At 43.0% G+C, this 27,198-nt stretch overlaps 1 protein-coding gene and 1 pseudogene across 1 annotated transcript in view; both read right to left on the reverse strand.

Moving 5' to 3' along the window:
• Positions 1 to 4,214: 4,214 nt before the first annotated feature.
• Positions 4,215 to 27,198, reverse strand: part of ZHX2 (zinc fingers and homeoboxes 2) — a 44,242-nt gene continuing 21,258 nt past the window's right edge. Inside the window, exons 2-4 of the mRNA XM_088453122.1 lie at positions 25,249 to 25,312; positions 8,573 to 11,134; positions 4,215 to 5,284 (exon numbers count right to left, since the gene is read on the reverse strand). Of these exons, the coding sequence (XP_088309248.1) occupies positions 8,577 to 10,961 (2,385 nt within the window). The 5' untranslated portion in view covers positions 10,962 to 11,134; positions 25,249 to 25,312 and the 3' untranslated portion in view covers positions 4,215 to 5,284; positions 8,573 to 8,576. The remainder of the gene's footprint in view (positions 5,285 to 8,572; positions 11,135 to 25,248; positions 25,313 to 27,198) is intronic.
• The window catches only part of LOC148481662 (uncharacterized), a 51,395-nt pseudogene continuing 47,168 nt past the window's right edge, over positions 22,972 to 27,198 (reverse strand).

Here is a 27,198-nt window from a genome sequence, read left to right on the forward strand (position 1 = left end):
GTCCAGCGCTTCCAGCAGCGTTCACCATGCGTTCTGAAGAAGATGGCCGCCGAGGAGGCTGGCCTGGGGGAAAAGCGCTGCCACAGGACCAGTCGGCAGCGTGCAGAGAGGGCTGTGTGCAGCGGGGGAGGCGCCGGCTGTGAGACAGGGAAGGCGCGCTCCCCTGGCATGCATTTAACCCCTGGGACGCCGCAGCGCTACTGCTCTGCTGCGGTCCGCTGTCCCAGGGGGTAGTGGAAAGCGCAGGTTGGTCGCCTGGCTCCACGCCGCTGCAGCCAGTCCCCAGGGAGCCCCCTGCCTGGGGACTTAGGACCATGTGACCAGCGGGGACCCACCGCGGGACCCCGCTGCTTACCTTTGTCGCCCTTGGATCCGGCCATGGTCCGGAACATCTGGGGTCACCGCTAGCTGTGACCCCAGATGCTCACCAGCATCCCCGGATCGGTACCGGCGTTCTGGTTCCGGCGGGGGTGTAGGGAAGACAGCATGGACGTCAGGACTGACTGTCTATGCTGTACATCCAGATGTGCAGCCACAGCTGCACTGAAGAAAGCTTCAGGGGCTCTTCTAGCCCCCACCGACAGGTGCACCCGACGCCGGCCGGGCACCAAACTAAAACTGAGGTGCCTTGGCTCGGGGGCGGGGTATAGGAGGGGGACCCTAGTGCATCCTGGGAGGCTGAAAAGCTTAACTCTATGGTGCCCAGCGACTGACGTCACACCTATACCCCAAGGTATCCTGTGGATACCCTATGGACCCTGAAGTAGAAATTACAATTTCTATGTAGTAAAAGGCAGGTTTGGGCAACCCTCTGATATGTGGCTTCCCAGCTTCAGACGATGCAGAGATTATACGGGCTGGGAGCAGCCGACTTTCGTATACAACAAGCGCTACTGCACAGTGCTGGAGTTGTCACGCAAAATTCTACAGGAGGAGGAAGTGCAGAGCGCTCTCCCTCGCTGCCGCAGAAATCTGTACGCGCCAGCTGGAAAGGTAAGGGAGGTCCAACAGTCATGATGTGAGGTCTGGTAAGCATTTGTGATGGTCTGAGGGCCAAACATTAAGAGCTGATGGGCATGTAGTAAGGTATGATGGTCATACAAGGCTTGAGAGCATCTAGGGAAGTCTGCTGACCAGTTAAGGTCTGATGGGCATTTACAAGGCATGGCTCTTTGCAGGAATCTTTGGACATTTTTTGGCTCTTAGACTTGTTGGCTATTCCTGGTGTAAGTGATACGCGCCGTGGAAGTGGCCACCATAGGGACAGCCTACAGAATTTATCCATTTCTGGAAGGTCCCTCCAGTCCAAGTTTTGGTCTTTACAAGAACCAGTCCTACTGTTTCTTCTTTGTTATTCTCCTTTGTACAAATCTGTAATAAATGGCAATCAGTGGCCCAGATGGGGGATAAAAAAAACCTTCTGCTAACTCCATTGAGAACTCCACAGAGCAGGCTATCAGCTTCCAGCGCACAAACCAACTCCACACCCCTAACAACGCACATTTAAGGTCAGCAGTGTAAAGAGCACAAGCGATTCTCTCTACTGAGCGGAAGGGGAGATGGTAATATGGATCAAAAATGTTCTAGAGAAACGGACGAGTACATGTGGCACCAACTTAAGCAAGTCATCAATTAATACCAAAGTGCTGGTTTCCAAGAGTGAATGGTTCTATAATGTTGATTATCAGTGTTACTTGGCAAAATCTGGGTGCACACAACCTCTTTGAAGGATAGGTTAATGATCATCACTACTTAATGGTACCAAGTAATCATCTTCCACCATTTCTTTCCTTATGGAATGTCTTACACAAGGACAATACCACCCCCCAAACACACCAGGTGTTCAGCCGATGCTTCGAATAGCATGACGCTTATTATCATCCACCTGCCATAACTTTCTCAGGTACCAGCTCAGAAACCAATCCAGCACTTGTGGGATAGTCTGTAGTGACGGCTGAGACAGTGTTTTCTACCACCTTCAACTAGGCGGCAGATTACTAACTTTCTTATAGAAGGATGCTGCTGCATGGGTAAACAATGTACACAGGCCACATACACTTCCCAAGCTTGGTCCTCAAGGCACCCTAAGGTCCAGATTTTAAGGATATCCATGATTGAACACAGATTGTTAAATGAAAAGACTGAGTTACTAATTAAGTCACCTGTACTCAAGCATTGTTATCCTTTAAAACATTGAGGACAGTTTGGGAACCTCTGGTATAGGGACTTCATTTTCTTCAGCCAATACCCGTAGAAGAACCAGCCAATTTGGACACTTTTGCAATGACCGTTTCAATAGTAAACAGTCTAGATTAGCTGATGTACCCGGTTTCATCTGGGTAGACATTAGATCTCTGGTCTTCAACCTTGGCCCTCCAGCTGTTGTATAACTACACATCACAGCATGCACTGCCACCTTTTTGATATAACAGTATGCTACAACTATGGCAGTGCATGCTGGGATGTGTATTTCCACAGCAGCTGGAGGGCCAAGGTTAAAGACCCCTGCCTTATATAGTCACCGATTCCATTTCCATCTCACCACTCCAATAACACATTAATCCTTCACCTCTATAAGTAATGCATCCCTTCCCTCACCTCTTTAGTAACACATTTCCTTCTCCCAACTCTGTAGTAACACATTTCCTTCCCTCACTATTCAAATAGGGGAGCCACACCAACTGCCAGTGATGTTTGGCAGCACTTGAGACGACAGTTGGTGTTTGTCTCACCGTGGCAGTAGCACAATTCAGTCAGGCAGGACATTGCACAGGGGAGGGGGGAGGAAACATTTTAGCCTATTTCACCCCCTTAGGAGTCGAATTTAAAAAAAATCCTTTCTTAGTGGGCACCTACGTCATGGAAGGCATATACTCCTTGATTTTCATGTTGGTTTGGGCCAGGCATTGAGGAGTCAGTGAGTCAAGACATTTCATCATATAGAGAAAAAAAAAAAAAAAAAAATATATATATATATATATATATATATATATAAATGATAAGGTTTGATTTACTTGACAAAACTATCATCTGAGTTTTCAATATGTATAAATAAATCCAAACTTAAAGTTTCCATTTATTTTTATATATCCAGTGCCGAGGAGGTGACCTTAGCATATATAGTGCAACAAGGAAAACCATGTTCACCTTTAGCAAAGTAAGAACCTATTCATTGTAAAGGGAGATTAGGCTGTCGTATTGCTACCCTAGAAGAAGGAGTTGGCATATTCCTCATATGGGATTTTCGTGCTAAATAACCATACTCCAACATTTTAGACACCATTGCTGTAGGACATTCAATGAGAGGTGCTCAGCACTGATGGCTATTGACAGTTTCCTAGCTCTATGCAAAATCATATCAGACATCTTCAGCACTGCAAAGCTGTACTCGGAATTTGTATTTATTTATTTTTTTAGTTTCCACCTGTAATTACGCTGGTGGTCAGCCAATGACTAGGTCTCACTATTGTGACACAGTCACAGGCATCCACAACGACATCGCAAAGGTGATTGTTACTCTGCCCTGCAGAAAAAAATAACTCTAGTACAGGGGATGGGGGAGGGGGGGGGGGAGGCATCCAGAGACATGGGTCACTTTTGCTTGAAAGAGTGGAATCACCTCATTGAAATATATGACCCGAGTAGTTCTTGTGTGACTAGAAAAAACGCTGAACATTACTTCCTCCAGACATTTTTGAGAATAAAGTTGAAGGACATTTGCAACTTCAAGTGCAAATTTGAAAACCTAGCTGTAGAATACTGCTTTTTGCAGTTTAAAAGTTGTGGATTATTGCCAAATCAAGAACCAAAGTTTTTTTTTGTGTACAGGTACTAAAAAAAGAAAATTTGATTTCAAATTATTTTCTTGGAATTTATTTACAGTGTGAACAAGTATAAACAAATCAGTTTTTAACCTTTTTTTTTTTTTTTAATAAATAAAACTATTGTAGCATCCCAAGAGCTGGTATGATTGGCTAGCAGGTCTCCAAATCAAATGCAATTAACTCTAAATTGGAGGTTTCATACACCAGGGAAAAAACCCTTAGGGGTTTTATCAATTTCAAATATATTTTTATCATATTTAACCAAGTAAAAAGCAAATAGTTAAAAAAAAAAAAATAAAAAAATCAATAAAAAAATAATCACTGTGTCTTGAAGCAGTAATTTTAAAAAAATAATTGGGGCAGGGAAAAAAAAAAGTAACTAGCACAAAATAAAGCAATAAAAATGCTTTTATTTAAATTATTTTTTCATTTTTAAAAATGTTGTTTTATTCAAACATCCTAGCATATTTGTGCAGTGTACTGAAATGAGTATCTTTTCCAAAACAACTATTTTTATTTCATCATGTACATTTGGGAGAAGGGAAAGGAAGAAAATAAAAAATAATTCTCAAAGTGCACTCACTGAGTAGAATAAACTATACCTAAAATATATATATATAAAAAAAAAAAAACCAACACACATTTTTAGTTGTGCTCTCGGCTTTTAGACAAATTTATACATGTTGGAAAAAAAAAAAAAAAATATGGGTAATTAGAAAAAAATTAAACCCTATTTTATGCACATTTCATTAGCAACCCTTTCTATTCAGCTTCTTCAGTATAAGAGAATGTTCGGGTAACCTGGAGACACCAGGAAAACCCCTGAGTTTTAATTTCCATTAAGACTCTGTCAATTTAGGATAAACATCACAACCCTGGAGGTCTTGTGTTCTCCTTCGTGCACAATTTGATCAGAATTCTAGTTTCCTTCCCTTACTCCACAAGGGCCAAGGGCCAACCTTATCCCAAAAGGGCAGTGGTCCCATAGTCACATGGCTGTACCACTAGGAGGTAAAATATATATATATATATATATATATATATATATATATATATATATATATATATATATATATGTGCTATATACACACACAGAGCTAAAGGGAAAACAATTCAGACAACTTAGTGGTTGCTAATTCTAAACAATGTAAAATTTAATTAAAGAGGGAGAAAAAAAAAAAAAAAAAGAATTTGCCAAACAAACAAAACACAGGTATTCAATGCATCTCATACTTGAAACTGTTCCAGTACAGAAGAAATGGGCTGGAAAATGTACAAGGTCTCATAGGATTTAGTTCTTTGGCAATTAAAGAACTTTGCAGTTTTATAATCCAAGACTAGTGCATGGGCCGTCTTGGCTGAGCACTAAACCAGCACATTTTGATATTAACAGTAGGAAAATATATCTCTATATTATCTTCAAATGGAAAGGAATCCATGCTCTCCAAAAGTCCTTAAATCTGAAAAAGAGGAAAGAAATAAAGCTAATGTTCAACATAGAAATCATCACTTTAAACATTTAATTCTATAGCACTTGCATATCTCGTAGCGCTTCACAATTGGGAAACATCATAGTAAAACAATACTGGCTTCTAGCAGACAGAGGTAAGCTTACAAACATTTACTTTAAAACACATCATCATCAGGGATGTCCAAGTGGTGGGGGTGGTAGAACATGTCCAACCCTGTGGCTATCTGGTTGTCGTAATCTTTCAAACAATTAAAGTTAGGCAGGTGCCGGCAGGCAGCCTCTGCGTTCCTGAAAAGGGGGCATGTCCTTGTGACACACCTCCAATTTGACACACTTAGGGGTGTGCCCAGCACTTCTAGAGGTGCTAGACTTCCCCCAAACTCTCACCTTACGGCAAATAGATGCCGTGCACATCCCCACACCGCCTATTCACCCGGCGGTGATCGTTCATGCAAGTTTTCCCACATGCGGGACACTGCGGCCTGCGGGTGGAGAAGGCTCAGGGCAGGCTATTTTAGCAGGACACCGCTAAAAGGGCAGGGTGCATTTAGTCCCTTTTAAAACGGGGCAGAATGCGGCAGCCCGCTAAACAGCCTAGTGCGAACACATCATATATTATATATATGAACACAGTACAAAATAAAGTTGATGTTTGTACAGCTAAAATGCTCAATGAGGTGCCATTAAGCCGTGCGCCATGTCATCTGGCAACTGACCGGAAGGAATACAAGATTGAATATGTTCTCTCATGACATTGCAGTCTCTTTGATGCACGATGCTGGGAAGGGTTAGTTCAGTGGTCCTCAAACTTGGTCCTCAGGACCCCACACAGTTCCTGTTTTGCAGGTCACCCAGCAGGTGCACAGGTGTATTCATTACTCACTGACACATTTTGAAAGATCCACAGGTGGAGATAATTTCACTTGTGATTCTGTGAGGAGACTTGGAAAACATGCACTGTTTGAGGTCCCGACGGCAGAGTTTGAGAACCTGTGGGTTAGTTGAAGAAACCAAATGGCTGCTATATCAAATAATGTTATTTGAAAGTGGGCGTGGAACATAAAATAGCACACATCATGAAGTAGTAACCAGAGTCCTGCCATGGGACATGGACATTTATTTGCAAAAGAAAATTGTGAGTTGAGCTACAACTGATGGATTTGAGCTGCAGATAGAGAAGTGCTAATAGCAGCCTATGTACCTGCAACATCCAGGTACCAAGCAGAGATTCAGGACAGTCCACACGACACGAAATGCAACAGTCCCTATAGCTGCTGCTCCAACAAACTGTATAAAGAGTTATACTAATGCACATAAAAGCAACTATCAACTACACACTAGTAAATTTGTTTAATCATAACCTTTAAGAAATTGTAATTTTTTTAGGATTTTGTACTGACTTCTGGGCTTTAAATTCTCATTAAAGGACAAGCAAGTTTTTTTTTTTCCCACACGTCAGGACCCAAATTATCTAGGTCTCGCCAAGATTTCAATTGTCTTGATACAAATAGTCCAGAACAGGATTTTTTAAATTTATCATTTAGTCAACAAAAAAAACCAAGCCAACATAAAAATAAAAGGCTTCTTTACGGTTTATATACCCGTAAGGAAGCGCATTTGAACCAGTGGCAGCTAATCAAAGGCACTTCATTATTCGGTGACCAGGAAGTTCTACCACCTCGATTCGAAAGCAGAACCTTTGGCAAGCTCAGCTTAGAGTATCAAGGTTATGTTATGTCAAGGAGACAAAACATATGAAATATCTCAGAGAAGCAATTGTTGTTGCTCATCAGTCTGGAAAGGGTCTGAGGCTATTTACTAACAATATGAAGACATTTTATACTGAACGAGATCTGCATGTCAAGCACAGAAAGGACAGTTGCCAATGATCCCAGGAGTTCTCTCTGCAACCGAGCACACAGTTCAGACCATATCATGCGTGGAGAATTCATAAAGAACCTGAAAGCTACATCCAGGATTTACAGACCATCAACACGGTATACTGTACGTTAAAGTTCAAGACCCTGAACAAATATGGGTTTCTTGGAAGAGTAGCCAGGAGAACGTCTATTCTCCTAAAAAAAAAACCCAAAAAATAGTACGGCTTAGGCGTGCAAAGTTGAAACCGCACAAATCACAAGCGGTCTGGAACAATGGCCCTGATTCAGAGCCGGACGCTCTGACCAGAGCGCTCGCTCTGAATCAGGGCCCACCTCCATTACTATGGAGCGTCCTCCTGGACGCTCGTATAGCTGTGGGTCACCACCCACAGCATATACGAGCGTGCAGGATGATGGTCGCGATGGTCTTGACCATCGCCACTGCGAGCAGAAGCCTGCGGTTGAGTTTTTCAACCGCAAAGCCAGTAGTGATTTTGGCTCTATCAGAGCCAAAATCACTCCCACTGACATCACTAGTGATGTCAGTGGGGCCGGCATCTGACGGTAGGCGTTCCCTTGGGAACGCCTCCGTCTGGCAGGCACGCCCCCGGCACGCCCACCAAAGGGGGCGTGCTGTCAATCAACATCGACAGCATGCCCCCTTTGATCAGACACTACGAGCGAAGGAAAGTCCTTCGCTCGTCGCGTCTCGCGCACGACGGAGCTCCCTCCGTTGTGCGCATGCGCAGTGCAGACCATCGACCCACTTGCGAGCGGACAGCCGCTCGCGAGTGGGTCTGAATCAGGCCCAATGTCTTCAGGCAAGAGGAGGCCAAGGAGGACTTGATTGGTGCCCATGCACAATGCCATGTTTGGTTAAAACCAAAGCACATATCTCCACACTTTTATAGCAAAAGTAGTCAAATGGAAGGCCGTCGGAGAAAACAAGTGAACCTCTACGGATATTGGAAAAAGCAAATATTACAAACTGGATGCTTTCTTTTTCCAGCTGCTCAAAGTTCTAGAATGGCCAAGTCAAGAGTCAACCTCATGGAGATGCAGAGGTGGGTCCTTAACAAGGTTGTGCATAACAAACAAAAGCCTTTCATACAAATATGATGCGAGATCCTGTTCTATACAGAAAATTATGAATTTAAGTAACTGCTAATAAAGGGGTTCTACAAGTACTAAATCAAGGGGTGAATTATTTGTTTTAGTCAAGTTTAGCATATGGCTTCTTCGTGTTCACTTAATTTTTATAGAATAAATAATGACATTCAACTGATGAAATTGTAGGACTTTCTGTGGATTAGGTGATTATTTTAATATAGCAAGAACACTAATTTAAAAAAAAAATACATATATCTTTGACTGGAGTTATTAAGAGCCACCATTACCTGGTTAGACACACAAGTCGTCTTTAGGTGTACTTTCAAATTCATAATCGGCTGTCTCATCTTGGGTGTCCTGTCCAGTCTGGCTACAGCTGTCTGCACCATCCGACATGGCTTCTTCGTCTCCAGGTGATGACTTCGACTCATTCTCCATATCAAGTTTATCATCTTGATCGACATTCTCCAGCTGATTTAAAGCAGCTTGTTCATGCATTTCTGCAACATACGCCTTAATTTGATCTGAACTCATTTTAGACTTATTCACAAGAAGTTCAATGTCTTCTTCGTGTAACTGGTTGTACTCCTGAAAATAACGTGTAAGAATGTCTTTACCCATTTTCGTGGCTGCCACCATCTTTACGAACTTCCTCCTCTCTTCTAGGGCACGTTCATAATGTTTCCGGTATTGGTCCATCCACCTTAAACTTCCAGTCCGGAGGACACATCTGTTATCCTTGAACCACTTTACGATTTCCGTTCTAACAAGCCCGGTCTGTGCTGCTAGCTGGTCATATTCCTGCGGCGACGGCCACTGTGTCTTTGCAAAAGTACTTTTTAACAGATGGAGCTGCTCCTGTTTAGACTTGCACGGTGAAGAAGGCGAAGACCAAGAACTGGATAAGTTACCAGACTGGGCAGTTGTGCCGTTCACAAGTTCATCGTTTATGGTCTCTGAGCCCATTGAATCCAAAACTGCTTGCTCCATGGAATCTCTAATCTTCCTTCTATCTGAAAACCATAAGTCTATCTCTCTTCTTGATAATTTAGTCTCGGCCCGTAGGTGGTCCATTTCTGCTTGCGTAGGAAAGGAGCTCTTCTGAAAACTAGTTTCAAGACACTCGAGTTGCTCATTTGTAATTGCTGTAACTTTGGAGTTTGCCAACTCTCTATAATGGTAAGGGCGTCGAGTCCTGGCTGACAGACGGTCTCTAGCTATAGTTTCACTGGTAATATGAACAATCCCTCTCTGGCTTCTATATCTATGATCACTGAACCACTTTTTTATTTCACTCCTAGACAGCCCAGTGGCATCTATTAACCTGTAAACTTCGGCATCATCAGGAAACTGGCTAATTACAAAGCTTGCTTTCAGAAGAGATATTTGCTCGTTAGTCTTTTTACGTTCGTGCCGAGATGAGATCGCATTCATTTTGGGGGTGGATGGCGATGATGTCTGTCCACTGCTTTGACGTTTTGACTCGGGAGCCTCGTGCGGACTTTGTAAGGCGCGTTTCAGGGTTGGACTAGGGGCACTAGCAACGTTGCTTGAAAACGAATGGACAGAAGGGACTGTTACCGTAGGGGCGTTTGTCACTTGAGTGAAGACCAGCCCAGTCTGGCCAAGAATTTGACACGGCACTGTCTGGATAATAGGCTGTGCAACTTTAGCGGTAGTTGTCAACTGTGGTATGACTGTGAAAGTTTGTGGAACAGACTGTATAGTCCCGTTGAACATTTTCTTTCTCGCTTCTTCTACCTCTTCTGGAGACCAGCTTATGCCATGCTTCAATCGCTGGGTAGCAAACCAAATTCTAATTTGTTCTTCAGGATGTTTTGAGGCCGCTGTCAACCAAGACAGCTCTGCCTGGGTTGGGTAAGGAAACTTATTGAAGGAACTGATCAAGGTTGCGTTTGTGTCAAGAGCCGAATTATACTTGTTGCTGTTCAGGGGTACCGGAATTTTTGGAAGGAGGTGAATGTTGGGTGGAAGTTGCACTGATGGCATGACGTGTGTTAAAGAATCATTAGAAATGCCGTTCATCTCTGGTAGAGAAGAGTTAATTCCAAACTGGTTATCTAGAATGGACTCCTTTCTTCTTCTCGTATCCGAACGGCTTCTCCCCAGTTTCATGATGGGCATTTTGCTTATGGAAATTCCAGACATGTCATCGGTTTCCATATTCTCCTGGGCGTTGGACACATCTGCACCACCCTCAATCGATTGTTCTAAAATGGTTTGGTTATTGCGTTTCATCAGCTTTAATTTAAAGTTGCTCTCTCCTGGGTGATATTTTGAATTGTGGTCAGATAAAGAATCATATTTTTTGGTTGTAAAGTTACATTCAGCACAAACATAGAGGGGGTTGAGAATGACGTTTGGGTGCTGCATGTCCACATGTTCTGTAAACTCGTTCAGATTCTGTGTTACGTAAGGACAGTATTTGCATTCATAGCCACCTTGGAGCTTTTTAGATTGATTTTCAGCGGGTGGTTTCTCCTCCACCCCTTCAGAGTCCTCAACTGCCTTCTCTTTATCGGCATCCCAGTCATTCTTCGTTTCTGTGCCCGAGGCAACGGGATCGCCTAAAACGTCAATGTCTTGGTCATCCTGGTCCACAAGCTCAGAGGCCCGTACCATGCATGGCGTCGTGGACTTTCTTTTACTGGCCATTTCGGTGGGTTGCTAGACGTCTAGCAGCTGAGTCCAAATGGATATAGAAAAAATAAAATAAAAAATACAGTAGTTTTTGTAAACAGTGGAGAGATTAAACTCCACAGATCATCCAGGGTGATCGTCGAAAGCTCTCCCGACTCCGCATAGGGTTAAGGACTTGCACAACACACCTGAAGGAGCACAAAGAAAAAAATAAATAAATTAGTGAAATCAAATCCATATATAATGTGCTAATGTTCGAATTTATGTCATATCTGTTATGCTTCAATGAAGAAAAACATTTAAAAAAAACCCCCATACATAAGACCCTTTGGGTGCAATTCAATTATCCACTACATGTAATCGCGATTTACTGCATTTGGGAGAACACAATCGCCAGCATTGAAAGTCATAATTGCCCACTTTGTATCTTGCAACCTTTTCACAATACAGTTGTAGTTCATATGTAGATACTAGTAACTGTCTTTAAAAGACAAGTTTTCCTATACATGAAATACCATCTTACGACCTTAAAAGACTGTACTGATTGCTTCTGTAGCTTTTATCCAGGTGCTAGTAGCAGGTTATATACCTTAGTTAGCCTGAGACTATAATATAGCTCGTCTAGAGACCCCCATACACCAGCGATGAATTGGGCCTATTTCCCGATCCCCATATGCCGGGTATAGGTGAAATTAAACATTTTGGATTTCCCCGATTTGTCGATCGTGCTCAAAATTTGATTGTGATCAGCAAATTGGGTATTTTTAACATGAAGAATTTCACCGATACCCCGAATCAACAATCATCGATGGCCACTGATAAGCATTTCCAACCGGTGAATCAGTGGTTCCAGTCTGATCGGGGAATAGGTGAAATGGCCAACTGATATATGGGGGCCCTTGATGTATAAAATACAGTTCTAACCAGACACGCAATTCTTTTCATGGCAAAATAATAAACATAATGCTATAACTATAGGGCTAAGAGGCACAGAAGAATACTGGTAACATAATTTGTGTATAGTAACAGGTGCAGGAAGAAATGTGTAAGTCAATAAATAAAAGACACCTGAGGGTGGACGCTAGCTGATAATTTGTAAACCCTCGTTAGTCCAATTCAAATGTAAACCATTTTCCCTTGTACAGAAATTAGCCGGTTCTCAATGTCCCTTTTCCATAGCAGCACAATACGGGTTTACAGAAACATTACTTCTCCCCAAGGGGACGATCTCATTTCAAATATTGACTTGGAAACCAAGTAGAACGCTACGAAGGCTCATTTGTATTTGATGCGAGATTCATTTGAGGTTGGTTTAAATGCAGCAATACGTTGCATATTAAAAACAGAACACAAGGAAAAGGTTTGTTTTCTTTTATCTGAAATTACGGGGCTCCTTTAGTTTTTCTTAGCAATCAACAAATTTGTCTCTGCATTAAAATAGTTAAGTGTTTGTTTCAGCTCTGAGACGTGCATACGCCAAACCACAGCATTCTGCCGGTAACCATGCATGGTTTTCTTGGAAAAGGCATACTGAATGTGAAAGAAACCTCTAGGCCTTAATCTAGATCAGCATTCAGGAGACCATTGATCGTCAGATACAGAAGCCTTTTAGCTTTACACTGGGGGAGGTTGCAGATCTTTTTAATTTTACAGTAAACAATCCAACAAGTTAATTAACAGCTCAAAGAGGAGGTAAAATAACGCAAAACATTCACCTAAATGTAATAGAATGAGGTTTGCAAGGTGCCAAGATTTCAGAGATTTACCACTAAGATTTGAAAGCAATTTTTTTATTTTTTCATTTATTTTATTTAAATTGCTATTTAACGGCACACATGTAATAAGTGGCAAGACTTAAAGAATATTTAAAATATATTATACACCTCATGGTATGACACTCGTATATTGCTTAACGACCCTCCGATTGTTTTCAACACTCCGGGTTGATATCAGACATTTGATTCTATTTGGATGGGGGGGAGGGGAGGGGGCCCGGACAGGTCACACCCAGTGAAGTGGAAAAAAAATAATTTTTTATGTATACAAACTATGTTACTATATGCTTGAATGTATATTATGTATACTTTCGGTTTAAATTGTGATATGTTGTTTCTCTATGCTCTGATGAATAAAGAAAGTTTGAAAAAAAAGAAAAATATATTATACAGCCTAAATTACTTTTGCCATATAATCAAAACTAGCATTACCCTAACATGGCACCAGACCAATGAACCCACAACGATATTTAATAATGGACCGAGATGAAGGGCTTCTAGCCCAATCTAAATTGCACATTACAAGCCTAATAAATTAGTTATTTTATACACTGCCTCATTTTGTAACAAAACCATTAAAATAGAAATGCAAACCTGACTAAATTCAACAGTAGTTAATGTAGTCTCTGAATACTGCAGCTATACAGAGGTCTACATCTTAAATCCAATCTTGTGTCACACAGACTTATGGGAGGCATCCACTAGACGATTTTATCCCTGTCCAACCCTCTTAACGATTTTCCCTTGAAGTTTCCCTTGAAATATGATCTTCCACTCTGAACAATTTGCAAAAGATCTAACAATAAACTATGTTGTTTTAATCTGTGATTGAGAGCTTTCAGCTATAGTGGGCAGATAGTGGTTCATCGTTTGATCGTTCAGTAAACGATGTGTAAACGATGTGTAAGCAATCAAGTGAAATTGACCTGCATGTTCAGTCGATGGAGGAGACGATCAAACGACCAGCGGGAGCGCGCATCGTACATCGTTAGAAACAATTACTGCACGATTTGCAAACGATGTTCGAACGATTATCAAACGATTTTATCATTATCGTTCAACTTTATCGTCTAGTGGATACCCGGCTTAAAGGTGCCCCACACACTAGACCAGTGGTTCCCAAACTGTGCGCAGTGCCTCAGGACACTTGCAGGGATGCCTCAGGTTGGTGATCCAGCAAATAAAATTATTTATGGCTAATGTAATGTAAATATGTGGACAAACAGAAGCTCAACCACGTCCCCCACCACATAACTGACCCTAAGGATGACAGGTCAGCACAATTTACTTCACTTTACTACATTTTTTTCAGAATTTCTCAATAACAAAAACTTTCGGCTTAGGGGTGTCGTGAAAACAAATGCTGACACTCTAGGGAGCAGTGATTCAGAAAAGTTTGGGAACCACTGTACTAGACCATAGGTCTTCAAACTTGGCCCTCCAGCTGCTGTGGAACTACACATCCCAGCATGCACTACCACCTTCTTGATATAACAGCATGCTAAAACTATGGCAGTGCATGCTGGGATGTGTAGTTCCACAGCAGCTGGAGGGACAAGTTTGAAGACCCCTGCACTAGACGATTATCTGCATGATTTCGACGCATCGTAACAATAAATCGTTCAAATTTGTGCAAATCGTACACGCTCTACGAACGATAACGATGTGCGGCCCCTGCTGCAGGTAAGATCTGGCAATCTCTTCAACGATGCACTAGAAATCGTTAAAGAGCACGAGGGGTCGTTAGTCAAAATTAACACTTTATGCACAATATAATTTGTTCAGGACTGCCGGGGAGCTGCCGGGAAGTTCAAGGGAAGCCGTTAACGACATTGCAGCGTTTGGGAGTGCTGGTTGCGATGGCCATATTCCCGCGCCATAAAGCAGGTCATTAGCCATGTTAAGCAGCTTCCCCTATGCTTAATTTCAGGCACACTGCGGTTAAGGCGCGCCGAGCACTCGCAACCGGCCAAAAGCCCAACCTGACGCGGATTTCTGCTCACACCTCAGGAGCATGCGACCAGATATCAGCGATAAGTGCAGCCTGGGGGCCAGCGCCCGAAACAAGGAAATTAGCTCCCGGACACTTTAGACAGGAGCTTAGTTCTTTATAACAATTCAATCACTCCCCTAAAACACCATTTAAACTAAAACACTAAATTACATTCTTATAACGTAATTATGAAAGTGGCAGGAATGTGCCATAACCAAATTAAATCAATGATGTAAGGAGAGTCTCGCAAACCATCAATATAGCGTCAGGCAGACATAAGTTGTCGCACCAACCTTCGCGCTCCCATAATATACGTAAACACATGTCTATAAATAAGCTGCTATTGGAAAGAAGAATAAAAAATTCACAATTAAAACAAAACTGAACCTACTTTGCGGCACTGGAAATCTCATCCTTGTTTTTCACATTACTCTCCCGATAATAATGCAAATCAGTCATAAATCAAAACTGCGATTTGTGGGCACGGCAGAATGAAAGCGTCGGGTAGGGAGCCAGCTCCAAGCTCACGCTGGCATCAGGAGAAAAACTGCAGCGGAAGCTGCTTGCTGGGGTGATGAATGTGCGTCACTTGTGATATATAGTCAGTAATAACAGGGAATGACCTTATATCTTATTAAAGCCGGACAAGGTCATTTCACAACGTCATTCAGACAATTCTCTGCTTGTAAGAAGTTTACAAAAAGAAACTCATTAAAAGATCTCATTGTGGAATCAAGTGAATTTAAATAACCGAGAGACGAGTATTTATGAACATCATCATTTTATTTATATAGCGCCCATCATATTACGCTACGCTGTACAAGGAATATTTGTTATTTAGGTCCGTCCCTCCCATTGGAAAATACTGCCTAGGGCGAGATCAAACCTTCTAAAGAGGACCTGTACAAGTGCAACCAATCAGATCCTAGCGTTGATTTATCGAATACATTCCATAAAGCGATAGCTAGCAGCTGATTGGTTGCTATGGGAAACCCCTCTACTTGTCCTCTTTAGAAGGTTTGATAAATCTCCTTAATGCTCTAATACATACACTCACTAGGGGGTATATTTACTAAAGTGAGTTTTTAGAATTGGAGATGATGCCCATAGCAACCAATCAGATTCTACTTAACATTTAACAAGCACCTTCTAGAAGATAATAGCTAGAATCTGATTGGTTGCTATGGGCAACATCTCCATTTCTAAAAACTCTCACTTTAGTAAATATACCGCTAGGATTTAATTTTTTCAACAGCCTACTGGTATGTTTCTGAGAAGAAATAGGCGCACAGGGAAAACCCACAAAAGCATGGTGAAAAAAAACAAATGCAAACCCCACACACATAGGGCACAGGCTGCACTCAAACTCATAACCCCAGTGCTATGAGGCAACACTACTAACCACTGTGCAACATCAATAGAATATTACAATTTAAATAGGCCAGAGGGGGGAAACAAACCGAACCACAACAGGTAATAAATACTAATAGCAAGACTACAGAAAGATACAAAAGGGGTGGGTGATTTATTTAGCAGCTAATGGAGTTTGCACACAGCGCTAGAAGATCTAGATTTTATTTTAAATGTGTAAAATATACAATATAAAATATACATTCCAGCATTGCTTCTATTCAGTGTTGATTATCATCTTCCAGAACCCATACTGTGCTTTTTGCTTGGTAACATCTGTCGTCCTCTACGACATTTTACCCTCTGTCCTGAGGACCAATAGACATCTGCAGCCATGCCATAGACTTCTGAATAAATGGGAATATTTATAACTAGGGATGTGCAGGCTCGGATAGGTTCGAATTTGCACGCAGAGTTCGGATTTTTCCCTCCAAAAATCGGGTCTCAGAAAGAGGCAAAACGTCATCTTTCATGGACAATCATCATCTTCCATGTACTTTTGTCCATGAAAGATGACGTTTTGCCTCTGAGACCCGATTTTTGGAGGGAAAAATCGGAACTCGGCGTGCAAATTCGAACCTATCCAAGCCTGCACATCCCTGTTTATAACCAAATCCTTTACTGACTAAACACCTTTTTCAGGTGTATATTTTAATCACCGTGAACTTTAACAAAATGGAAGTGAGAAGGGAGGTGGGGGATGGAGCCTAAAATGAAACAAAAAAAAAAAAAAAAAATTTTTTTGTTTAAAATAAATCTATTAGCTTTTCCCCTGAAGACGGAGTCAGTTTTGTGTAGTCAGCTCCTGTAAGCCGTGGCAATGCTCACAGTGATAAATGTACAGCAGATGGTGCAGTTACCTTTCTCACGTAACACAGGGGCTGAGCATCTGCAGCGCTGACACCCGCTGGAAAGGTGCGATCTGGAGGATGCGGCAGCAGCCTCATCGCTTTCCAGACAGGTTTCTCCTATATGCATGCTTGAAAACCGAACATTTGACAGGAAATCCACATCTTTCAGTCTTAGGGGTCTATTTACTAAGCAGTGTTAGGAGACAGAGTGAAAAGTTATAAGGTGCCAGCCAATCAGCTCCCAACTGTCATTTTTCAAACACAGCCTGTGAGATGACAGTTAGGAGCTGATTGGCTGGCACCTTATCACTTTTCACTCTGTCTCCTAACACTGCTTAGTAAATAGACCCCTGAAGATGTAATATTAGGCAATTGTTCTGAGTTTGCATCTGTTCAAAACCGCTGTCGTCTTCCAAAATACAAAATATAACTTCTCCCAAATTTAAACGTTAGCGATAACCTCTAGCTCCCCAATAGTAGAAGGTGAGAGTTTTTAGAAGTGGAGATGTTGCCCATAGCAACCAGATTCTACTTAACATTTAACTAGCACCTTCTAGAAGATAATAGCTAGATTCTCATTGGTTGCTATAGGCAACATCTCCACTTCCAAAAACTCTCACCTTAGTAAATATACCCCTACTCTGCGTTTTACAACTTTCACTTTAATTCAAACACGGGCGCTAGATAGTATCACGTGCACGGCCATCGGAGGGGCCGATTAGAATGGTTCAGTTTTTGCGGCCAATCATGCATGCTTAACGATGGCACTCAAATCAACACTTCTAAACCATTTGATGGTTTCAGACATCGATGGTACGCTCCTGCGCAAATGGCTGAGCTAGCAGTGGGCTAGGAATCAGTGTCTCTCCTTTGGGTATATTACAACACCACCAAACATCAGGAAAACACTCAATGAGATCACAATCCTGCCATCGAATGCAAAACCTTGAATGAAAAAAAGGATGTTTGCAAACCATCAGTTGCCGATGGCCATCAATACGACTAAAGGACAATAAAAAAAAAAAAAAAAGTGATGACATTTCCATTGAATGAACCATATTGGAATGAGGAAAACCTTTGACCTTCTGTTGCTATAGAAAAGCAAGTTCCAGGATTTCCAGCCAGCTGAGGCATTCTGGAATTTGCAGTTCCACAGGAGCTCCCTGACCAAAATGTGCTCATTATCCATCATTGGGCGGAATTCAATTGTTTTCATTCCCTATCGCGCCCGACGGAGCTATTCTATTCTTGCTCCTGTCGGGCGCGATCAGCTGCCAAGCGCTACATTTCAGCTCGCAGCCCCTGGGGGATGAGAGCTGAAATGTGCGAAAAGTGACATGTTTGGGCGCCCAAACATCACTTTTCGCGATCGCGCCCAGCACTTTGGTCGGGTTTAGCTGCATTACGCGGCTAAACCTGACCTCTATGGGCGCGATCAGCGCGAAGAACGGCAGCAATTGAATGGCGGCCCGCGATCTCCTGTCACTTTAGATCCGGACCGCGTAATCAATTGAATTCCGCCCATAGAGTTAAAAAAAAAATTAAAATTTTAATACAAGAGTTGAGAAAGGATTTAGAATCATTATTTTGCACACACTTATTTGCCCCCTCAATGCTGTATTTAGTGCTCTGGACACTGGTGAATATCAGCGTGCCACTTATGAAGCTTAGCACAGAAAACTCCTTACAATCCCCGCCAGCTGGGAAGCTGATAGGCCGGCATGACCAACCTTTTATTTCCATATCTGTCACTGGTACCACAGAGAGACAATGGAACAGGATGTTATGTTCTCTAACAGCGTATGACTGTTGCACAATGCGTTTTTCCCCCCAGACAATACTGCAAACATGGAACATACAGAGAGACTGCACAAGGCCAGCGGCATTGCACCGATCGTAGCCTTCAGCGGGACTCCGGGCTTTAGATACAATGGGGGAGATTCAAGTCAACGCGAATTGAGTAGCGCTGGGAGCGAGCTCCTGGAGCTATTCAATTCAGTGCGCTGTGTGGTCGGAGAATGCCGGTTATCGCGGTCATCACGCCTTAACAAGGGTGTTACGGCGCGGTAACTGGCATTCTCTGACCAGCAGTGCCGGGCGCACGGCTGTATGTAGAAAGACAGCCGCGCACCCGGCACTTTGGTCAGATTTCTCTTCGCATCCCCAGGGGGGTGTGAGAAGAAATCCTTAGCGCGGTGTATTGAATAGCTTTGGGAGTCCCTCCTGTCGCTATTCAATAGCGCGTTGAATTGAATTCCCCCCAATTAGAGGAAGGCTGTCCGCAAAAAGCTACCAGGGGTGTTAAATATGTAATTTAAGTGCACAAACACCGCAAAAAGTTACGAAGAGGGTATTAAATCACAATGGTTTTTAATCATTTTATTTTAGATAAACGACTTGGGGAAGGTCACTAGAATTGCCTGCAGAAAGTCAGTGTTAAAATCACAGTATAAATCTAGATATGCCCAGCTATATCCTTGCCAAGCATAGCGCACGACGTGCTGCCGCGAGCAGATACACGCACTGCGTACGCGACTTCATAGGAATGCATGGTGCGATCGCAGTGCGTGACATAGCGTACCGTAGTGTATGCAGGCTCGTTGAGTCGCATTGGCGCCGGCGGCAGGGACACTAAACGCAGGCATTCTGAGTGCCGGTATCCACACCCTACGGGAGAGTAACTACATCCCCTCTCTCTATATAGTGTTCCCTATAGGTGCAGGGTGTTGATAGTGATGAGGGCATATTTAAATTTTAAAGGGCAACATTTTATACATGAAGCATCACTAACTATTCTAGCGATTCATCACATCTAAAATTTTGTCCTTCAAAATAGTTACACTCTGTAGGAGCCCCTTTGCCCCCAGGACAACCTGAATTCTTCATGGTATGGATACAACAAGGTGCTGGAAATATTCCTTAAAAAGTCTGGATTACAGTGACATGATGCAGATTTGTCGGCTGCACAGTCACACTGAGAATCTCCTGTCCCCCCACACCCCAAAGTTTACTGAGATGGGATGACTGGAGAGAATTGTAGAACACAGGAGTTCGTTGTCATGTTTGTGGATAATATAAAAAAAAATCTATTCCACATGTTTATGGAACCAGCGTGAGACAGCGTATACAGTGTGACGCGACCCTAGGCGTAGGCTGTGTGACGCGACCCTAGGCGTAGGCTGTGTGACGTGATCCTACTGGGAGTGGCCAAAAGATGCACATGGTCAGCAACAAAACTCGGGTGCCATCATTTATCCCATTGTCAAAGTCATTTATATCACAATTCTTCCCCATTCTGATGTTCGGTCTGAACACCTGAACCTCTTGACCATGTCTGCATACTTTTATGCATTGAGTATTATATAAATACACAGTGTTCCGCTAGGCTCTTTTAGCAGGCCGCACCCTGCCCGATTTTAAAGGGGCAAAGTGCGCCCTGCCCTTTTAGCGGCGCCACGCACAAACAGCCTGCAGTGATTAGAGGATGTGTGCATTCGCACGTCATCTTTTCACCATGAGGGAGGGGGGTGCTTGTGGGAAGCCCAGCACTTCCGCAAGGGCCGGGCACGCCCCCAAGTGTGCTGAATTGGGGGAGTGTCACCAGGACATACCCCTAGCCAGGCAACCACGTCTCCTTTTCATGAGCACTCTGAGAGACTCCCTGCCTGCGGTCTAGCTGGAACACTATACACATTAACGGCTGTATTCAATTAGACGCGAAAAGTTAACATCGGTGAACTTTTCGCACACTTCAGGGCTTTTGGTGCAAAACGTTCATGTCTTTTCTCACGAAAATGTTCCATGGTGTAACCTGCTAAAAGTACAGCAGGTTTTGGGGAGATCTGTCTGTACCCCCCCCCCCCCCCCCCCGTAAAAAGGCAAACTGACATAGGCGTAGAAGTGTATCGTGGGCCTAAAAAAAGCATTTAGCGATCTCAAATGGTGTCAAATGGCTGTTACAGGTATATGCATATTTGTGTAATAGTGGAAATATGATATAAATCTAATTTTTTCTGCATAATTCTGAAGTTAAATTGGGGGCACAAATGGTGTAAGTATATTTTTGGGTCATAAAAGTGCACTTTTAAAAATTTTTTTTAAATACACCGGGTGCAGCAACCTGCAATGTTTAACACACATGTCCCATCCATAGAGCCCCCAAAATACCCGACCCACTACTTTAAACCCATTTTCCAACGTTTACATTTTTCACCCCAAAAACAGCACATAATTATTGGCCCAATTAAGTTATTGAAAAAATTATTTTTGCCTAATGTGTGTTTCGGGAGGGGGGGTGGGGGGGGATTCAAATTGGGAGTTTTGCAGAACTTGTCACTTGCTTTGAGATGGTGACAATTTTTCACCGATTATTAGCCTGTAGAGAATTTGCACGTACGAATTGTTTGGCAATAGGATTGCACGATACCCATTTAGGGGCATATATATCAAAGCTTGATGTGAGATAAATTGTGAAATATATATCACCAACCAATCAGCTCCAAACTATAATTTCTTAAATGCAGCCTGCAAAATGTAAGTCAGAAGCTGATTGGTTGGTGATATCTCACAATTTTATCTCACATCAAGCTTTGATACATATGCCCCAAAGTGTGAAAAGTTATCACAAAAATGCAGCTTTTGTCGTCTACTTGGATATGGGCGTAACGTTATATACATATCAATAAAGTGATAGGTGTCATAAAAAATGTGAAACAGTTCACACAAGTCAATCAAAAAACCATGCTGGGACCTGATGTTCCACAGTAGCAAAGCCACAAATACAAAATAATGCTGAGACTTGTAGTTCCAACAGCCGGTTACCAAGCATGGTGTACTCTACTCTAAAGAGTCATAACTTGAGACCTGGCATATAGGAGGGGGGGGGTTTAGATTCCCATCTGTATAATAAATTCCAGGCCGCTGTAACTCAGGGCCACAAAGCGTTTTGGTCCACTTTAAGTGCGGAATTCTGGTTTTGCAATCAAAACAAAAACACAAATATGGAGTTGGGTAAAATACCAGCAGCAAAGAGTCGTATTCATCACAATGTCCTGGGGCACAGGCTGAAAACGCGGAGATGATTGCTACAAAATGCGGAGTACCTGATTTCTGTCCATATAGACAATGTAAGCAGCTCAACATAAGGATCAATAGATCCCTAGCCCGTAATATACTCCTGCTGCATTCAATTGGGAAGACACCACGATTACAAATTCTCCAGACATGGGAAGCGCAACAGAACGCAAAACAGTAAATATAATAGAAGCAATTGTTCTCATCGTTTCTATATCCAATGAATGACAAAAAGATTTACATCGACCAATGTTACAATTTTTGATGCACTTTCAGGTTTTCAGAATTTGGCCCCAATTCAGAGGAGCAAGCGGTGTCGATGTTGGACGCAAGCGGCCGATGTTTTCAGCCTGCGCATGCGTCCGAGTAGACGATCCCTGCCGAAAGACGCAGAACGAATTTGGACGCAGACGTAGGCAATTTCAGTGGGTGTTTCTGGGTGGTAACTTGGGCGCGTGGAGGTCAGCGACTGCGTCTTGTCGCAGTTGCACCGACACGGGCAGCCATGTTCAGTCGAAGATTCTGCGCCGTCCATAGGTCTGGTACTATCTCCAATAGTGCGTCCGATGGCGAACAATGGTGCATCTTATTAAGCACAGCAGTGAATTGGCATTGGTATGAAGATGCAGTCGCGCTGTGGCGAAAGGCACGGATGCAGCTACAAAAGCGTCCACCACTGCATTAAGAAAAAATGCCTAATAATGCAAATAACTTGTCTAAGAAAATTAATAGCAATGTCCAATTAGATCAAATTACGGAACTAATTAAAAATTCCACCTCGAAAAAATGGTCTTTCAGAACGTACACGGCTCCCCTACATATTTAGGTCTGTATGGTAAACGGATCATTTACGGTGAAAAGAGGAACGGTGAGATTTTCTGCCGCAGCAGCAATATTTAATGAAGCAAAATTAAATCTGAAAACTAGGCCACAGCCTGAGCTAGTGACCTGAAGAGCACTTTATAGGTCCTGACTGATCCAAAGAACGGGAGAGAATCTGCCTCTAGTCCGGTCTGGGGGGAGCTCCTATCTACTCCTGTCAGACATGCACAACAGTGATCATTAATGCGGAAGCAGACCAGCGCCAGAACGTAACGCGGAGGGGAGACGTGCGATAGGATGGCCAATGAATCCGTTTGAAGTGCCACTAAAGCTAAAATACAAGTTGACTGGTATAAAAAGAGTAGCCAACAACATTTACAAATACACGTCTTCAGCTGCGATGGCCCAGAGTTTCCTACGTATTGTTGCACGCAGCTGCATCAACTGCTGCATTCGGGAATGCAGCTATTTAGCTAACCGAGCCCTAATGCAACCGTACGCACGTCTTCATGCTTAGCCATCGCGCCGCCGTCTGTGTTTTTCCGTCCGCTAGCGCAAACTCTGAATAGGACGCAGCCCTGGCAACACGTCCGACGCTCCCATGAGACGGGTCTCTGACGTGCGTTTGCGGAGTTGCCGCCCAGAAACACTCACTTCACGTATCGAGAGAAGCAACCGAGATGCGGACGCATACAGAGCTGCCCGCGACTCAGGGTTGTTAGATAAAAGTGAATATACTGAAAAATTTTCTTAATATATAGAAGGTAAACAAAACTTGAGAAATCAGTAATCTCTCACCCCAAAAGATCAAACACGTAGGGTACAGAGCCCTGGCTGAATAAAAGGTGTCCCGACATACTACACCCTCATCGCCTCTACAGGCACTCCGGCACGCTACCGCTGGTAATGTGCAGTCAGCCAACACGGAACTTTTGGAAAATTCACGCCCCTTAGTGCACCCCAAATAAATAACCTTGGGAGGTACAAGATATTGCATCGAAAACTGAAAAAGTGACATTAAAGAACCGGTCTATGAACAGAGGCAGTATGCTTATCCAAGTTCAGGGTCATAGGGGTAGATCATGTACTAAGCATTGGGGGAGATAAAGTACCAACCAATCAGCTCTTAACTGTCATGTTACATACTGTGGGCTCTATGTACTAAGCCTTGGGGTGGAGATATAGTTCCTTCCCCCCCCCCCCCACCATGGGTTCCACTCCAGAGACCCCGCTGTTTTGGAGAACTCACCCCTCCTGCCATTGCTGCAGCGTAATGGTTTCTGCTGTTCAAAACAAGAAGCCGTTTAAATTCAAACCGATCAGTGTCCGTTTATAACACAGGTGCTGATTGGACAGCATCGCGACACAGTCAAACTGCCGGGCCGGGCTCACCAACCATTCTGCTATTTAGGGTGTAGGGTAGAATTAGATAATTTAGCCAAAGCTATCCTTTGAGACCTCCGGGGCCTCGACAGACAAGCAGACTGTGAATTTGCTCTATAAATGCAGAGCACTTAGCATTAATGTCCTGCACTTCCCAAAAAAATAAAAAATTCAGTCGGAGCAGAGACGGGACATTACTGCGTCTGAGTCATAGCAGTTATTGGTGCTGATTCACACCACTGCCTGGAAATTACCATGATGTCACCGGTCTCCCAGTGATGTCATACAGGCGGGGGAAATGTGCTCTCTTAACAATGCTTTAAAAAGAAACAGAAAAAATAAAATAAAAGTTACAACAAGTGGCTCTTGTTACTGCATTTTAAATTTCCTAGACTGGGACATTTGTCAGAGAAGGGTGAAGAAGCCATTCCAGGCTATTATGGGCTATGTACAATATTATAGAGCATGAACTTAAAGGGGAATTTCCGCCATTACATTGATCCCCAAATAGTGGGGTCAAGGATTTCCTCCAAAATACAAATAAAGAAGCCCCAAACCATTATCCAAAACCCCCTTTCACGTTAGAGCAGCCGACCTTTACATACAATTATTAAAAGGACGATTCCGCTTTTGTTGAATACTTGCAGATAGACTTTCCCCCCTTGGGAAAAAAAAAAAGTTTGTCAGAATCCCACCCATGCTACTTCCCCCTTAATGGCGAATGTCTGGAAGAAAAGTCCACAGTACAGAGACTGCTTAGAGGAATCCCCCACAAACACCCGAGAGGTACAAGCCATTTAATAAAAAAAAAAAAAAAAAATTCAGTGCAGTTGCCCTCTATACTGTATGCACAAAATATGAGCAGCTAGCCCCCATCCCCCAGCTACAGGCACTCTGCGAGTCAGGCAGGAAGGGGGGTGGGGGTCTTTTATATACCTTCATCCTTCCCACAAACCATCCATCTATCTATAGACAGCACATCCCTCAGATCATACCTTGTGTATGAAGGAGGCCGTTAGTTCAGACGGGTCCAGCCACATTCCACATCCTATTCATAACCTGAGCGTCAAACGGAAAAGACAAAAAGAAGAAAAAAAAAAACACTTGTTAGTTTTATATTTTTCAAAAACCAAACAAGTATCACATCATCAATATCCAGCACTGCTAACACAAGTAATAAAAATATAGCACAAGCCGCCTGAGCATAAATATGCATTTACTCCTTGGGTAAGTGGCTCACAGACACAATAGGAGATCCCATACCTGCGTACAGCATCAAAGCCCAACATTACGTCCCCGATTCTCCGCTAATACATGTCAAGCGCAAAATCTTCCCAGTTAGACGACACAAAATGTTGTATATGGGTATATGCAGTAGTTATTTTATGCAAATACACCTCCAACCCCTCCGCTATTTATCTGTATAAACAGTGCACAGCGTGTGGAGCCATTTTACAGACTGAAGATACCGGTTTAATACTCTAAATCACTGCCTGCCTACTACATTGCATTTATGTTACATGAGGTTTGGGGCATTTTCAGCCATATCATTGACTTTAGCATATTACAGACTTGTCCTAGAGTCCAGCGTTGGACTGGCCCACAGGGGTACAGGGGAAATCCCCGGTGGGCCCCACTGCCTGTGGGCCCACCCACCTCTTATAGGTGTTAGGTTCCAGATCTCAAATTAGAGATTGTTACTCGATTAGACGTTACCTGGTGGAGCAGGACCATTTATCAGCACAGGGCTTGGTTCCCTTATATAGAAACTACACCAAGATTTGCCTAATGGTTAGCCAAGCATCTGTGGTGGCTGGCCACATCCCATCTGGTGGAAGACCACTCCCCTTAAGCATGGGCCCCTACCACTGCATTCCACCAGTGGGCCCTTCATGTCCCAGTCTGACACTGCTAGAGTGCCTTGAATATAAATGTACAATGGGGGTTGCGGTGTAGAATGTTATTACATACAAAAGGTGGGAGGTACCTGAAGTAACCGAGAGACAATGAGAAAGACGCAAATGCTGCAATACACAGCTATAAATCTGAATAGCATACGGCATAGGTATTAAAGACAGAGATCCAAGAGACCACTGTGTAATGTAATGTAATACAAAAATATCAGATAAAGCTCATTACTGTCCCTCCCTTATGGAAGCTGCCAGCATAACAGAAGCCTTCTAGAGTACGTTAGTTAGCACGCCAAAATATCATATAACAAACACTGCGAGAGAGGACTCCGATGGCAACACAATGCCTAGAAAAACAATGGATAAGGCATATTAAAGGTAATACACAAGTGATGGCAATAGATGTATACATAATCTGTACAAATGGTGAGTGCTGATGTCATGGCGTCAGTATCTTTTAGAGAAAAAAAAAAGCGTATAACATTTCAATATGCTATTTTGCACCCTCCCATCTGAAGTGACGAGGCGATATTCAATTGGGGACAATTCAATGGTTTGCCCCCGCGGCTATTACTGATGGTCGACCAACACAGAAATTCAATTGTTACTCTGATCGGGCGCGAATACAGCGGGCGTACAGATTTCTGCTCGCACCCTACTGAGGTGGAAGAGAAGAAGTGTGCGATAAGTCTTGGGCGTCCAAATTGCTATTTGGACGCGCTCGCCAGGACATTAGATGGGTTTAGCCTTTTATGTGGCTAAACCCGGCCTATTTGGGCACGACATCCGCCAAAAGGCATGGGGTGCTCTAGAACAATTGAATATCGCCCCCCAATCACCCGTCGCTTTAGATGGGAGATCGGACCCGATAACACAATTGAATCGCCCCTACGTTATAATTTTTTTTTTTTTTTTTTTTATTGCATTAGTGATTTAATCCAGGTGTGCAGACAACTATGTACAAGGTGTGAATCCTCTCATTCAAGCAGCCAAAGCATACATTTAAATAAAGATCAGTAAAGGCCCCAAAAGCCA

The sequence above is a fragment of the Taudactylus pleione genome, unplaced genomic scaffold, assembly GCF_031769625.1.
Source record: "Taudactylus pleione unplaced genomic scaffold, aTauple2 ptg000571l, whole genome shotgun sequence".
Classification (NCBI taxonomy): domain Eukaryota; kingdom Metazoa; phylum Chordata; class Amphibia; order Anura; family Myobatrachidae; genus Taudactylus; species Taudactylus pleione.